General features: G+C 38.6%; 1 protein-coding gene across 2 annotated transcripts; it reads left to right on the forward strand.

The window, feature by feature from the left end:
* The first annotated feature begins 808 nt into the window (after window positions 1-808).
* LOC131252974 (short-chain dehydrogenase TIC 32 B, chloroplastic-like) lies at window positions 809-16,284 on the forward strand. Of its 2 annotated transcripts, XM_058253787.1 has the most exons (9): window positions 809-954; window positions 1,093-1,257; window positions 7,152-7,383; window positions 7,870-7,949; window positions 9,071-9,224; window positions 9,374-9,452; window positions 9,785-9,869; window positions 11,418-11,464; window positions 15,873-16,284. In XM_058253787.1, exons 2-9 carry the CDS (start codon window positions 1,140-1,142, stop codon window positions 16,044-16,046), a joined length of 969 nt encoding a protein of 322 aa, XP_058109770.1. In that variant the 5' UTR covers window positions 809-954; window positions 1,093-1,139; the 3' UTR covers window positions 16,047-16,284. The 2 variants fall into 2 exon arrangements, with proteins under 2 accessions (XP_058109770.1, XP_058109771.1); XM_058253788.1 differs by lacking the exons at window positions 809-954; window positions 9,785-9,869; window positions 11,418-11,464 and having other exon boundaries at window positions 1,018-1,257.
* Window positions 16,285-16,718: the final 434 nt, after the last annotated feature.

Genomic DNA, 16,718 nt, shown 5'->3' on the forward strand with positions numbered 1-16,718 from the left:
AACGTTGTGGATATAATAAATACGTAACTGTGGGGCCACTAACTTTGATCTCTTTTGAACCGTTCGTACGACTCGGTGTTCGAGAGGGTCTGCGCTCGTCTTCAATCACCAGGCGATCCAATTGAAGGAAAAAGCAGGGGGCATTTTCGACCTTTGGCAAGTCGTCCGTACATCTGGGGCTTATACTGGTGAGGTAAAAAGAAGTGGGCATAAGAAGGAAAATGGGCCATAAATGGGTCGTACAGTAGTAAATTTCTCGTTACTCATGCATTTAATGATTCGTGCATACAGCATGACCTAAGCCTATTATTTGGTGTGGTACACTTGAGCGTTGGATCTGAATCATATTTTTTACACAACGTTGAAATGATAAGAGAGAAGGGATGGACGGCGTGGATAAACAGATACATGACGGTGGACCCATCCACAGAACTGCCCGTTCGTTGCTAGAGACGGGCGGGGTACGCGTACATCTGTGCTGTTGCTACTCGCCATCTTTGGGTGTTCTACCCAACCGTTTATTTTCAAGCTACTAATCCAAGGGATAGGATCGTCTAATCTTGGCTAAATTTTGGCTCCTCTCTATCCATTCTAGGATACTTCAAATCAATGGATCGGATCTCCAAACCACCGTACCATCTGTAAAAACTGGCCCATCAGGAGCTTATAACGTTCCTCCACTTTCAAACTCCTTCCATCTTCTTGATAGTTGTGTCCTGAAAATTCATAATTTCAGTGCAAAAACTCGGCTTTGCAGTGCATGCACACGTCCGCAAAAGCAAGCCTGCTTTCCATTCAATTCAATGGCTGTAAAAGGCTGAAGACAGACAGAAAGAGAGAGAGAGAGAGAGACGGATATCATTTATCGTTGGAAGCTTCACTGTGTGGGGCCCACCTGCATTCAATTCCCCACCGTCTCGTCACCACAACTAATTTACTAACTACTCCCCAACTGTAAATTCTCCTTCCCACGCATTGCATTTGCTTTTATTTTCAATCTCCATCTCTCGTCCTCACTCATTCTCTCTCATTTGTCGCTTTCCTTCTTCTTTTTTCTTTCTTTAAATGCATTTGGTTTGTTTGCTATAACAGATAAATTGATTGGGAGATTAGGGTTTTATAGGGGGGTTTTGGTAGTGATGGGGATTATTTCATTGGTGACTGGAATGCCTGGTGCAAGTGGTTTTGGATCTGCTTCAACTGCTGAGCAGGTTACTGAGGGTGTTGATGCAAGCAATCTCACTGCTATTGTTACAGGTTGGTGTTCTTTTCTTTCTTTCTTCCTTTCTTTCCTTGGTCTTTTTTTTTTCCTTCTGATATGGGTTTTGTGTACGTTTCATGGTTTTGCATTTTGATCTTGGTGTTTCTTGTTGTTGATGTTGTTGTTATCTGGGTATTTTTTATAATTTCTGATTATTTTTTTTTTAAATTATATGGTTTTGATTATGCTTTTGCTTGAGGTCTAGAGTGCTCTTTGTTTAGTTGTTGTTGTTATCTGGGCCTTTTATAGATATATAATTTCTGATTTTTTTTTAAAAAAATGTATATGGTTTTGATTATGTTTTGCCCGAGATTTAGAGTGCTCTCTTTCTTCTTCTTCTTCTTCTTCTTTTTTCCTCTAATGATGGTTTTTTGGGGTATTTTACAAGGTTTTGATTGATGGCATTGTCCTTGCATGTAATTGGAGTCGTGTTTTCCTTGTTCTATATGTATGGTGATTGGTGTGTATTCTAGCCGTGAGTTCCAACAAGTGGTCCCATGTTTGGTGATGCAGATTGTTTATCTGATGGGGCCCACAGTAGGTGGACCATGCCCCTAAAATCTACCCAACAGGACAATCCTACCCGTTGGATCGATCTCCTATGATAGTAATGTTCCTTACTCAACACAAGAAGGCTGAATTGGATGGCTAATGAGATCTTCTAATCTAGACCTTTGGGCATGGTCCACCCATTCATACACTGTAGGGCCATAAGGGGAACTAAAAATGGGCCCCACTTGTAGGGACTCCAGCCTGTATTTGGGTTTTTATTCTCTTTTCATGGTTACTGATCTGAGTTTTTCTACATCTTGCATGGCTTTTCTTGATTGTTGAATTTTTTTTCTTGTTTCTGTTTTGGAGTTGTTAAATGGGTTTTTTTCATTGATAGTGAAATCTAACTGATTTTTTATTCCTTTGATTTATTTATTTTTTTATTTATTTTTGTTGATCTGCCTATGTTTTGGGATTTTTGTATTCTTAGTTAGCTGTGTTTGTGCATTTCTGAGACTATGTTCTTGAATCTGATTTGGGTTTGTTGCACTGGTCTTTTTTATAAAAAAAATTCATGAGATCCATACAATTCACTGCACATGTTTGCCATGGCACATGCATGTGTTCCAAATCCAGGCCATTTCTCAGGCTGGATTGAACTTGCCCTTGCCCTGGCTAAAAAAATGAGGCTGTTCCACTCTCAGGCCTCAATTGTATTTTGAGTAGTGGTGTCTTTTTTCTCTAAGCATCCATTTTTCTCTACACATATGACCCACCTTGTGGGCAGACTGCCCTGGATTTTGGTCCACAGTGCGTAATTCAGAGGCCCCACCCAATGAATAGTTTTGATCTCGCACATGTGTGCCACATTTGCACGTGTGCTGCAAATCACCCCTTCAATCACACTTCTCAAGTTTCTATTGATGGTATTTGGTTCTCTAGTCTATTTCCGGCAGTGGTGGAATCCTACAATGATTTGCACCCCATGAAGTGTGTGCGAAACATCTCAAACATGTAGGTGACTGACACAGGGATAGGCGTGATGAGGTCGAGCACTGTCTTCCTCAGGGGGCATAACTACTTCGAATCCACGAAGCTTCTCTGAACTCCTCACATAGACTCCTCGAATCCACAAGGAAAACGCAGGAAAACAAAAATAATATTCATGAAAATTTGTAAATTGATTGATTGCCAAATAAATGAGTCTACAACACTTTAAATAGGGATACCAAGTGTGGGAAGAAGTTTCGGAATTAAACTACAACTAAAACTCCCTAAAATTCGTAACTTACTATAAATAGTAAATTTACTATTTATAGTAAGTTTCCCATGTGGCTTAACCATGTTATTCTCCTAATTTTTCTAAACACTTTTCATGTTGGGCACAACTCCTAAAGCCCAACGGATGAAGAGTAACAGTCAACCCAAAACTTACTAAAAATAGTAAAAACGGAAATAAAATTGATTTTTGACCGTCAATCCGATGGAATCTTGCAAATTTGGCGTGGGCTACCCCAAAATATGCCTGTTTTAAGGTTTTGATGGTCTTGATGACTTCTGCCTTCGATTGGGCCTTCTCTAGTCCATCTTGGACATGAAAGTGTCCGCGACCTACTCTACACCAGTGACACTTGTGAACAGTGATCAGGACCATCTTGTTAATGTCCCATGTTGAAAAATTGGATGATTGGGCTTCCGTAATGTAAACTGGCTGCAAATGGACCTGTAAAATTCAAAGATTGATCAACAGTCCACATTCAACAGGAAAATATTGTAAAGACCAGATGGTCGGATCATTTCCACCACAGGCCCAACCACATTGTGCCCACCAGATCAATCATCTGCCACGAGCATGACGGGGATAGCACTTCACAGAAATTATAGTTTTTCTCCATTTTATATGCATGTCCTTTTTTTCAGAAGTGTTTTGGTCTTGATTTAGTAATGAATTATTTTCCTTGTTGCTGATGTCGGTCCTTTTGTATCTGTATTGATTTTTTTATTTTTTATTTTTTAACTATTTGCTCCTTTATTTCGTTCCTGATGTATGCCTAATTCCAGAGGCCCATCTTCAAGCTCCAAACACAAACACACCACACATTACATGATGTGTTTAGGATCCAGTATGTTCATAAGATGGTCCTTTTATCAGGTGGACCACACATTTATGAAGAAGTGGACAATTGGGAAAATGATAACCACAGTCTACATTCAATGAGCATATGTTGCTCTCCTGATCAGTGGGCTGCTCTGATTTTTTTGGATAAGAAACAAGAACCATGGGGACCACCATATAAATGTCCCTGTTCCTGCGCACATGTGCCACCCTGGGAATGGAATTCCAGTTTGGGATTTTCTTTAGGAATATTTTTCAACAGTTTTGAACTGATGGAATTCTAGCAATCCTCTCCACCTTTTAAGCATGGATAATGTCCATTGTGATCCGGACTATTAATCTAGCAGCTACTACATGGACAGGCCATAGTCGAAAATTCCATGATGGTGGGACTAAATCATTGCATAAGTATGGAAATTGACAGGAAAAAAAATTGACCAAAAAGGTGGGCCATTGTAGTAAAAATATGACAGCTATGATCATACAATCACTGTGATTTTTGGGCTATGGCTAACAACCAAATCAATGGTCCAAATCGCCCCTAGCGAGAAGCTTTTCCTTTTTCTTACATATTTTACTACAATTGGTATGACAAAGACGATGAGAATTCAATAGATTCAAGAAACTCACATGCCCAATTTGAAAATTCAGTATCAATCAAGTTCATGCCATGGTTGGGTTAGATAAATGGTTTTGGAATGGTTGATTTGCTTTTGTTGTTTGCATGAGACCTTTCGCTAGATGTTTGCTACCATTTGTTGTTTTCTACTTTTAGGGTGCATTTGGATTTACATTCGAATTGAATTGTCATTACTAGGCCTTTCAAAAGAAAAAAAGAAAAAAGAATTGCCATTACTAAGCTAAAGACCAAACTTTGATTTACTTCTAACCATTTATATTGAGGGACCATGCTCCAGTTTACAATGTGTTTTCTTCAAGTTGGACTTGAAATGAAATGAATGCATCTGCAATGCAAGGGCTACTTTCTCTTTATGAATACTAGGAAAGGTCATTGTCTTTCGTCATTCCTCTCAGTTAAACTGGATTTTTGCAACGCATTTCACTTGTGCACCCAAACACAGCCTCGGTCATCAAAAGCAGTAGGAAGTGGGAGCAGCTGCAAAAGGTAGAAAAGGAGCTATTTTATTATTTGAAGAGCCTAGAAATAGCAAGATATCAAAGGCAAACAGCAACGTAAGTGCCAAATAAAAAAAGCACCCGAAAATGGAATATTCATGCAACTATAGATATGATGGAAATGATAGAGTAGAGCCTGCTGAACCATAATAAGGTAGAGCACCAATCAGAAAGGGGCAAGTGGAATCTAAAAGCAGTTTTTAAAAAAATCTGATTTCTTTTGAAAGTGCTTTTAGAATGCCACATGGCATACGCTGATTGATGCTCCAATTTATTACTGTTTAGCCGGCTCTAATGCATCGTTTCCCCTTATTTGGCTGGTGGTCAGTTTTAGCACATGGTCACTGGCTGACCCTTTGGTGGTGTAGAGAAGGAACCTGGGTTCTGGTGGCATCTTACTGTTATCCTTTTACCTATCTGCTCTTTTAGTGTTTTGTTCTTCGAATTCATCAATTTGTGGATATCATTCTACTTTGAGATGCTAGGTCTTGATGTGATGTTCTGTTTCTAGCTTTTCTAGGCCATCAATGTCCTTCAAATGCATATGGTAGTACCCGGCTGTAACGGGTTGCTGACCATTGATAAGTGGCTACATGTCTGTGACCTTCATCAGATTAGCTGGCGATGCCTTTTTCTTTTCTTTTTTTCAATTATTTTACGTCAAGGGGAGGTTTCCACCTAAAGTAGTTAGCAATACCAACATCATAGACAATGTTGTTTCTAGTTTTAATCAGGTAGATAATTCTCAAACAAGTCCATTATTCGGGAGAATCATTGAATACTTTCCAATATCAGTATTTGGGTTTGGCTCCCAATTACTCTTTTTCCCGCTAAGGCAAGGATTTTGGGGGAAATAGATTCAAAATCCAAATCACCCTTTATTAAGGACGTTTGAAGGGCCATTTTGGAATCCTCCTAAATTGTTGTTGTGCAAAATGCAAGGATTGAAATCCTCCTCTTTTAGACTACACCTGTGCATGGCACTAGGTACACATGCACCAAAAAAATTGTACACCTGGTAGGTTAGCTCATTCCAAACCAGCTGAAGTGTTGAGCCTTTGTTGCTAACCTACAGTCTCAAGATCATATTGGTTATGTTGGAAAATTTGAGACAAATTACATCATCAAGTTCATTTTCATGTGAGTATACATAATATAATTTCTAAGTTAAATCCAAGCTGCCAAATGCAATTTCTGAATTTCACAATATTTGAACTCCAAGCTACCAAAAACACCTAAAAGAAAATCCTTGAGATTTTGATTCGAAATCTCATGAAATCCAAGCTACCAAACAACCCAAAAAATGATGTATTTGCATTAAGAGGAAATGCCATTGTTGAAAATAACAGCTTCTTTATGAAGTAGGTATTTCAAACCCCCCAAACCTTTGTAAGATGTAAGGCTACAAAGTGAAGTATTTATGTTATTAGGGCAGTCTAGAGTTTGTTTAGGCTGCATTTGGTTGCACCAAATATCATGATATTTCATGTTTAATCAGTATAATTTGGTGCCAAATTTTATGATATTTCATGAAATTTGGTGCAACCAAACACACCCTTAATCATTTGGATGTTTTATCATGCCATATCTATGACTGGATAATTGAATGGTGCCCCAGCAAACATACAACTTGCTGATATTTTATTCTGTACATGTGGGCCCATGGTTCAGTAGTCCATACTTGACCGGATGGACCCTGCCATGGACAGGGGATGGCCCCATATTGGAATATCCTAACATTCGATCTTTGGCCTTTTCTCTATTCGATATGGACCTGGATTATTCTCTCTCTTGCCTCTTTGTAGGCTACTGATCAATGGATTACGATATTCCAGTACGGACATTTTGGGGCATCTCCTTACATGGTGGTTCCATCAATTGATGATCTAGATTAATAAATCATGAGCTCAATGCACATGGAATGAGAGCATCTACAAACCGTATGTTTGTCGAAGCTCAGAAGTCAGAATCGTATAATACCGGTCTGTTGGCTTTTTGCATCCAGCAATGTTTTTTAACAGAAGGAAAAAAGTGCTAGTGTCTTAGTGTATTGATTAGTGCATGTTATTCAATCTCAAAATGCCATTTCTACTTCATTTAAATATGACCGAACCATTTTCAAATCAAAACGATAATGTGGTCCAGGAGGAGCAGGTGGAATTGGCACAGAGACGGTGAGAGTCTTGGCTCTCCGTGGGGCACATGTCATTATCGCTGCAAGGAACCTCGATGCTGCAAATGACGCAAAGCAGCTCATTCTCAAGGACAATGCAGCTGCACGTGTGGATATCTTGAAGCTTGACCTTTCGTCGTTGAAGTCTATCAGGGCATTTGTAGATAATTTCAATGCGATGGATCTCCCTCTCAACATCTTAATGTAATCTCTCTTCCCCTCTCTTTATCATCAGAATGTGCCAAATTTCATTCGGGTCTTCTATTCATAGGGCTGCATTTGGATGATTTATTGAGTTGACTAATCATTTTCATAGAGAGGTAATGACCAACTTGTGGTTACCTTAGGTTGACGTTGCCCTCAAAATCATAGTTAAGATTATATATATATATATATATATATATATATATATATATATTATATGCGCTTGAATATTGAATACTAAGGTAATTGCAATTTGGTGATCTGAACTTACATTGTACTAATTATTGGAATTCAATTCAATAATGCAGCCAAACGCAGCCACTGGAAGGTTGTATCATGTTTGCTTTATGTGGTGTAAAACGCGGTTGTTGCAATGTGTATTTTATTAATGTTGTTCTTTACATGGACCTGGACTTTTAGTATATCTTGTTTGGGTGGAATGTGTTCTTTGTTTCTAAACCAAAAGCCTATTTCCCTACTTTTCAGAAACAACGCCGGTGTAATGTTTTGCCCTTATCAACTCTCACAAGATGGGATAGAGATGCAATTTGCAACAAATCATCTTGGTAAGTGTCTATTCAAACTCTGTTCTTATGCATGTCATTCCAGGTATTAATGAAATGAAAAGAAAAAGTAATCAGATTAAGATCTGTAAGGGTATAAAATAAGAAGCGTGCTAGCCTGACTACACGGTCACATGGTGGCGTGCCAACAACTAACCAAGCACCATGTGGGGGAGAATTTGCATCAGATCCACCTGTCCATCAGGTGTGCGGCCACGTTTTCACCATGGGTCCTGAAAATCAGTCCAGTACAAGACTTTGGTGGGCCACATTGTAGGTAAAGGTGTAAAATCATTCCTAAAAACTCTAAATTCACATGTTGTGGCCCATGACTCATGGAATGACCTGATTTTCAGGGAATCCATTCATCCCGTTGTCACGCGTCATGGGAGTGAATTGAATGGCATACACACACCACAGTGGACCCCACACTCAATTTAGACAATTTTGATGGTGGGACTTCCCATCTCAATTGTTGCCCATGGTGTAACCCACCCACGTGTGTTTCGAGTCTTCTTGATTTTGGGCCCCACTCCAAACACAGGTTAGCACCCCTAATGGATGGGGTGGATCTCATCCACATGGAGTCCTTCATCCAAGGAAGCAAATAGCCATACTCCCACACGACTACACAGCCACACAAGTGTTTTTGATGAAATTAACAGGAATTATATGATATGTGACCTGAGGATATGTATTTATCCTTGTATCATTAGGTTGTATGAGTGCGGCCCATTGTACAGTCATCTAGATTGATCAGTTGGGCCCGACAATGGCTCGACAATTTCCGAAAAGTCTCCTCCATGGAACAAATGTGATCCTTTGATTCATGGCCTATGAATAGACATTTGAGAAAAGAAATGAAGCCCTAGTCCACATTCAACATGAGAAAAATTCTCAGAGTGCGGTCCACCCATGGTGGGGCCCATCAGATCAACAGTCTGGATCACTGAACCGGGGACCTCTACTTGTATACATTGAGGATTTGAAGATGCTATGCATAGCCTCAGGTCAATGATCATATTCTGCTTCACAGAATCAAAACTTACAAAGATGCATCAGTTTAAGAAAAAAGAGATGGACATTCCATTGCAAAATCAATCTGTTCCTCCTCTTCATGTCAGGTCATTTCCACCTGACGAATCTTCTACTTGAAAAAATGAAACAAACGGCTGGAGTAACTGGGATTGAGGGAAGGATTGTGAATCTGTCATCCATAGCACATCTTCATACTTACGAAGAAGGGATACGGTTTGATGGGATCAACGATCAGGCCGGGTATGTCTGTTCTGAAGAGTTTCCCCTTTCTGAAATAAATTATTCTGGTGTGCTGTATCAGAAAAACGAATTGATTTCTGCATTACATTTCTTGAAGTAAATGGTGGGACTCAGAAACTGAAAGTCTGAATTTTTTGTTCTTTTATCAGATATTCTGACAAGAAGGCATACGGGCAATCCAAATTATCAAACATATTGCATGCCAATGAGCTGTCTCGACGTTTTAAGGTGACTGATGCTTCCTTTAGTTCACAGAACCATTTTAGTAGTCCATGATAACTATGCTTCTTACAATTTTCAGTTGGGGACTGATGCAAAGACATTCGTGGGTCCAGGGCTACAAGCAATTGGAGCCTGTGGACAACCTCTCTTTACGGATGCGTTCGGTTGCACCAAATATCATGAAATTTCATGATATTTGGTGCATCCAAATGCACCCTTCGGTTTTCCATTCATCAATATATTCTCTCATTACCTTAATTGTTGAATGTGGAGAGAGAATACTACTTATGCAATTTTCTAGATTCTACTAAGCATACTTTCTATGTATTGAAAACCAGGAGGAAGGTGTGAACATTACAGCGAATTCTGTTCACCCGGGGCTAATAATGACAAATCTGATGAGACACTCTTTCCTTCTAATGAGTATGTTTTCCAGCTGAGGAATATTAAGCCAAGTCTGGCGACCAGGTAAACCTTACCTATTCTCATGAGAATTGGTCAAGTACCCTGTCCTGTAGGGGAACTTTGGGCATATGGGAAAGTTGGGAACAATCCCCAAGTGGGTATTTGACCAACCATCATTCGGACCGGGTGAGGTTTTCCTAGATGTGACTGGGCTTAGAATTCCTATCTCTAGCTTCTCTTATTCATATTTGCTTGTGGGTGTTTGGATTGGTGGGAAAAAATTGAAATCCGTGGAAGTGAAATCAATTTCCAGAGATGTGATTTTATTTTTCTTTCCTGTTTGCGAAAACAGAACTAGGCATGAAATCAATTTCCACTTCCACAGTTTCCCTCAAAAAAAGAAAAAGAAAAAGGTAAAACCATTTCTAGGAAAACCTGTTAATACTAGATTTACACTATAGCCAATGTTTTAAATATCGACAATATCGGCCGATATATCCCACGATATGTCTTGTATCACACCTATGGGATACGAAACGCACAGGTAGTCCGATATATCCCACATGTTCGATCTGGTGAGCATTTTCAATTTCTGATCCTTTTTTTTTTCATTGAAATTATATTAAATTAGTGTCAAATGGTTACAAATCTATTGGTTCTTCATGTTTTGCATGAAAAATCATGGACTTGGTTCTTTGATTTCAATATTCATTGGTTCTTCATGTTCTCCATGTTTTTTTTTTTTTTTTTTTGAAATTTTCCTTAACCAACAGTCAATTGAGACTAATTTCGAAGTATTTAGGAGTCATCATACAATGTTGCACTCCAAACATGAAATCAAGCATGTACGACAACCGATCTACTGATTTGTCAAGTCCTTGTTAATTTTCGAAAAATAAAAATAATTTTTAATTAAAAATTAATAAAAAAATATTAAAATATTATTATTTTTAAATTTCCCTTGAACTAGCTGTCAGTTAAGACTAATTTCGAAGTATGTAGGGGTGTTTGATGAAATGATCATCACATACACTCAAATGTTAGTTCAGTTAGACAACGCATAGCTTAAGACCCTATACAAAGGAAACCTATTATGTGCACTTATTTTTTGAGATGTTATTATTTAAAGTGCGTATTAAGGTTTTTTCCAACAATCCTGAAGTTTCATTCAAAATTCAAAAATTCAACCATTTTCCCAATATTTCCCCACATTTTCCAAAAAATGAGATAAATTACCCAATACAAACGATATATCCTATGTGATAATTGATACATATTTGTATCCCAAGGATGCGATACATAACATGATACCAATATTCTGAACACTGACTATAACTAGAGACATTTCTCGCCTTTTGGCTATTGAACTTCGAATATTTCCATGGAATTCATGTGTGCTTAAACCAATAGGTTAACGTGGATTCTTTTCCCCGAATTTCCCCTTGCTCATATATGAAATTTGGTTTTCCATATTCACGTTTTGGTTTCCACCAATCCAAACAGCTTCAATTAGGTATGAAAGCATATGGACAGCTTCAACTATCTAAGACTTTCTACTTCTTGCAGAGTTTCTGATGGTGTTCACATATCTGTTCTGGAAAAATGTACCACAGGTATGTGACCTTATGCTCAATAACATTAGTGATTAGGCTAACTACAAAAGCAGGTGGCTATTTCCATGAAATCATGTAGACGCCCTTGATTATCCAAAATTAGTATAAAAAAAGGGTACATGATTCTTAAATTGTACTGGCAGTCTGCTGCTGTTCATGATCCGCTTCTTGGGTTTCTTGGGCACAGTTTGAAAATCATCCAGTTTTGCAAAAAACCAACACAATTCCAATTGACCTGCTTTGGTAAATGATGCATAGCCCAAACCATCTGATTTCGCGCCTACCATTTCCTTTTTATCCAAAATTCAATGGCCACCAATTGGATGGCTAGGATGATAAGGTCAATGTGACCTTTTGGAGTGTGCTCCATCCTCTGTAGGGCCCATGACTTAGTCTGGATCGACATGCATGTAGATGACGTATATGGTGGATGAGTTGCCACAACTTAGTGAGTTGTGCCAAACATATATTTTAGCCCTCTTTCCAGCATAGTTAGCTAGCGGGATCTATGACGCATGTATGACAGATGTTGACTACAAGCTGTGGATGCAGTAATTGAAAAGGCTATCTGATCCACTGATCCACACCATATAATAGACATTGGGACAAGATATACTGTGATTTTTCAGATGCAAACTGGTACACTAATTGTGCTCTCTCCTGAACTAACAAGTGACATTATAATCCGGGCACGAAAATCCAATGCCATGTTTCGTCTCAAATCTGGAGGGAACTTAAGGATAAATATGTGCTCAAAAAAAAAAAAAAAGAAGAAGAAGAAGAAATTGTTCCAAGGTGACAATCCTAAAATTCCATAGTTGATCATGTCAGATTCTCATATTCTAAATATCTCCTTTGTTGGGACCACAAGAAAAATGTGGACCTTTTTTTTTTTTCTTTTCCTTTTTTCAACATTATGGAAATCTGCAGTTTCCAGTTTCAAATATGAAAGAAGAAGCAGAAGCCTACCCTTCATTGAACATGCAAGTTCGTAGTTTGGAAGTCAGCATTTAGTGATTTACACGTTTTTCAGATGAGTGCAACCAGTTTGGGAAGGTGGAGGAAAAGAGTATGAACTCTCCTGATGTGACAGTTCCTCTATTTGAGAAACTAAAAAAGAGGAGGAAATCAATTTCCTTCTCGGAGATTTTTCTCCAAAAAAAAAAAAAAACAGAAAAAGAAAAGAAAAGACGGTAAAACCATTTCCCAAGAAGAAGAAACAAAGTTTTTTTTTTTTTGGTTAAACCTAGATTTTCACAGTTACAAGAGAGCTCTTGCTGTTTGGCCTTTTGAACTTCTAAGGAAAATAACACTAAAAACAGAACAACAGAATAACTGTTGGATTCTGCAATTTTCCATTTGCTGAGGATTTTCCATGTCCACTGTTTGGAATTCTTCCTATACAAACAAGCTGTTCTGATGAGAATAAATCAAGGGTGCTCACGAAAATCCATCGACATGTTCAAAATCATTCGGTCCGTATAGATTGGAGCAAAAATGGTAATGATGCATTCTAGGCACATTTTGGAGAGCTGGGGTCATCCAATAAATCTGGAATTATTGGAAGAAATGGGTGTGCATGGTCAAAAACCCTGAGGATGGATCAAGTACCAATGGAGCTGTCTGGAATGCCTGTGCTTTCATGGAGAGAGTAGCTAACAGCCTCATTTACTTGGTTGAGTTGATGGCTGACTTTAGGGACTTGAGCTGATCTTAGACTTAGGTAATGCATGGCTTGAAGCGGATTCTATAAATGCAGGTGAAATGATAAATGAGATATATCAGGTTCTGTCACAACCCGGAATTTGGGTACCAAGCTCGCATCCAAACCTGAGTTCCGTATCGCGACCAGTACGCTAGTGTACTCCATCTAATATAAAAAAACACAATTTATTCAGAGGCCGTAACCCTGTTTATGTTGTCCACTCTAAGTTTTATTTACAAACATTTACACACCTCAAATCAAACCAGATAAATTCATAAATTTTCAATTAAAATATCTATTGGCCCACCCATCTGGGGCCTTAATCCGATGTAATAATCATCAACCCTTTAACAATAATTTAAACCATGTCCAAGACCATCACACCCAACTACAACCCAACATCATATTCCCAATTAAACAAATAGCTAGAAATAGAACTTAAACTAGGAAATAAACATTTTCGAAGCAATCAAATAAATAAATTGAAATTAATCCAATGTAGCCAATTCTTCTCCTATTAAATACGGCCACGTGTCCCGTGGGTCATCCATAGGCTCAACCACGTTCTCCTGCTATTACGCCGCAAGCTCAACATCCATTACATCTGTATGTTTTTTCCATCAATAAAATGTAAGTTGCCCAAGCCTGGTGAGAAATCCCAGCATGTTTCATCTAATTAAAATTAATATAGAACAAACATGAATCAAATTGAATAAACAGTACTTAATTGAAATGTGAGAGTGCTTCAAGTGGGGATTTACATCCACTTGCTTGAGTTGGAATTTCATCAACACGCATCCTCCGCTTGGGAAGGCATCTACCTATCGGTAGGCATGGGCTAATCCCGCATCTGGAAGTATGGCTACTGGGAACAAATTTTTATCCCGGTGGTCCCCAGGAACGACTGGCACGGATTGTGCACTCAGCATGCTAGGGTTCAACGATTAAACTTTAAAACAAATCATTCAACATATAATAAGGAAGCTTACAATAGTAACGAATTATAGGCAATTATACATTTAACAAATGTAAACAAGAATAAGTATCAAATCATTCTAAATCACCCACAAACATCAAACAATCAACATAGCAAACACTAAATTAATTTTTAAGGAGAGGAAATACATTGGGATCACTCACCTGGAAAATCTGGTGAGATTGATTCCATTCGAATAATTAATCCAATCAACAAAACCTAAGTGTTCCCTAAAATAGTATACATTTATAATCATTTTCCAATTTAGATGAATTCGCATAGTGGGGCCCACTCTTGATTGATCAATTTCTAGATTTGGGTCCATAACGCTCTCCAATCATGTTCTTTTAGATCTAACCCTTAATACAGGGTATTAAGATCTTAAATGAACTTCAAATCTAACCCTTCATACGGGGCATTAAGACCTCAAGCGGGACCCACTCGATCAATCAAAGTGGTCATCCATCATCCCAATGACATTCCAATTGTCTCGACATGTATAACTGATTTAAAATTATAGTTATAATTGAACCATTAATTCAAATTCTCAAAATCAGAATCAAATAGGCTGTTTCACCTCCTGTTGGTCGGACCGACCTGTCAATCAAATTGACAATCTGTCGGTCAGACCAACAGTGTCGAATGTCTAATCGACACTCGACAGTCTCTAGACTCGATTCAGCTTTGATGAACCAAATTATAATTTGGGGATTTTTTCTAAATCTCGGTTTTAGGGTCCATTTATGCATATTGGTTAGATCCAAACTGACCATTGACCCTCCTCCCATGATTGATTAGGAGAGAGGTCCATTGATCAGCTTGATCTGAAACCTCCATGGCCCACACCATTCAGAATTACATGATTTATTTAGGATTGCCATCTGACTGGTATGATTCATCCGATGGTCGAATCGATCTGATATTCGGGGTCCCAGCATGTTACAACCCCAGTAATCAGATGCTATATGTATCACCCAATACATATCTGTATCGTTGGGCAACGATATGGATGAGTCGCACCAACAACCTCCTGATTCACCTATTAAAACAGCATATACTGGAAATCTACATCATACAGTTAAAGAAGCATCTGCAGGATATCTGTTCCCATATCAACTTGTCTTGTATCTGCATTGGATTGGCTTGAGAGGAAGTAACTTCCAAGTTGCAAATTCGAGTTGAAGTTGTAGATCCTGTGGCTGGTTTTGCTAACTTGGTAACATTTTTTCACACAGTGGAAATTAGCCGTTTCTGGGTATGTTTTTTTTTTTTTTTCCTAATGTATTGCACTTTACTGATATGTTACACATACTCTGAAATGGGTGCCATACCCATTTCCAAAGCTTAAATTCAAGTATAAATATGTTATTTGGGTAGTTCAGCTTTGCTGAGAACACACACCTCTACATGTGGCAACACATGCCAACCTGACATGCATCTGGGACATCTAAACCACGCGTTAAGTGGGCCCCGCCACATAGCTGACCCAAAAGGATCGACTTATTAGGTAGCCACCTGTGAAAGAACCAACAGTCCACATTCAACATACTCTGTGTGGACCAGCCCATTAGGGTGAGACCATGAACACAGAGGGACCCACTTCAGGAGCATTGTTTCCACACATGTACCTGGTTGGCACATGTGGCCACATGAAGGGGCGTATGAAAGCAGCACACATTGAGGATTTCATAGTGGAATAACACCCATATGGAGCTAACTATTTTCAGGGAGCGGCAACAACGTGCTATGTGGCTCTGCACCCAAGTCTCAAAGGCCAAACAGGGAAGTACTTCCTCGACTGCAATGAGTTTAAAGCGAGCCCGTTAGCCAGAGACGAAGGGCTGGCAAAAAAACTGTGGGACTTCAGCAACAAGTTGATTAACTCAGCACAGCAACGCTGAAGAGCTGATCCAGTACTGAATATGAAAAAGCTAAGCATACCCCCATAATTAGCATGATAGTAGTTCTGATGGGTGGGCCATATATGTCATCATATCTGATAATAACGGTGTGATTATCATGATAGAAGTGTGCTACTACTGTGTGCATGTTTTATATGGAGGATGTTGCACTCCTATTGCCCAAGTAACTATGTTTTTGTTGCCAATATCATTAAAATCATATCATATATGATTTGAATGTGAGAGGTTTGCACTGAATCCTATTTGAAAAAAGTCACGCATTTTTCAGTGTTGTTCATATTTTAGGGTGTGTTTGGATGTTCTGTTGGATTGAATTGCAACGAGTAGTTAAATAGATTGAAATGGTGAAATTGCAAAATGGTAGTTACCTTGGTATTCATATTGGACCAGCTTTGCAATCCAATCCTACAGTGGATCCAAGCATAGGATTGAGTTGTGTTTGGATTGTTGATTTAACTGAATTGCAATTCATCCAATTCATCATTCTATAGGAGATGACAGGGGGTTAGTGTGTTTTTAATTCTTATTCATGTGTTTTAGATTGAACTTGAAGCTGTAGATTGCAATTTGTATGATAGTTGTTGCTCTTGGGCAGATTTGAGGCCGACCCACTTTGGTTATCAACTTTTTATTGAATTGAGTTATTGCGAT

The sequence above is a fragment of the Magnolia sinica genome, chromosome 8 (genome assembly GCF_029962835.1).
Source record: "Magnolia sinica isolate HGM2019 chromosome 8, MsV1, whole genome shotgun sequence".
NCBI lineage: Eukaryota > Viridiplantae > Streptophyta > Magnoliopsida > Magnoliales > Magnoliaceae > Magnolia > Magnolia sinica.

Bases quoted from the DNA above. Each gene is read 5' to 3' on its own strand.
- LOC131252974 (XM_058253787.1), top strand. From the start codon at position 1,140: ATGGGGATTATTTCATTGGTGACTGGAATGCCTGGTGCAAGTGGTTTT. The intron at 9,453-9,784 runs GTGACTGATGCT...ATTGAAAACCAG, and splicing joins AGCTGTCTCGACGTTTTAAG to GAGGAAGGTGTGAACATTAC. The intron at 11,465-15,872 runs GTATGTGACCTT...AACTATTTTCAG, and splicing joins TCTGGAAAAATGTACCACAG to GGAGCGGCAACAACGTGCTA.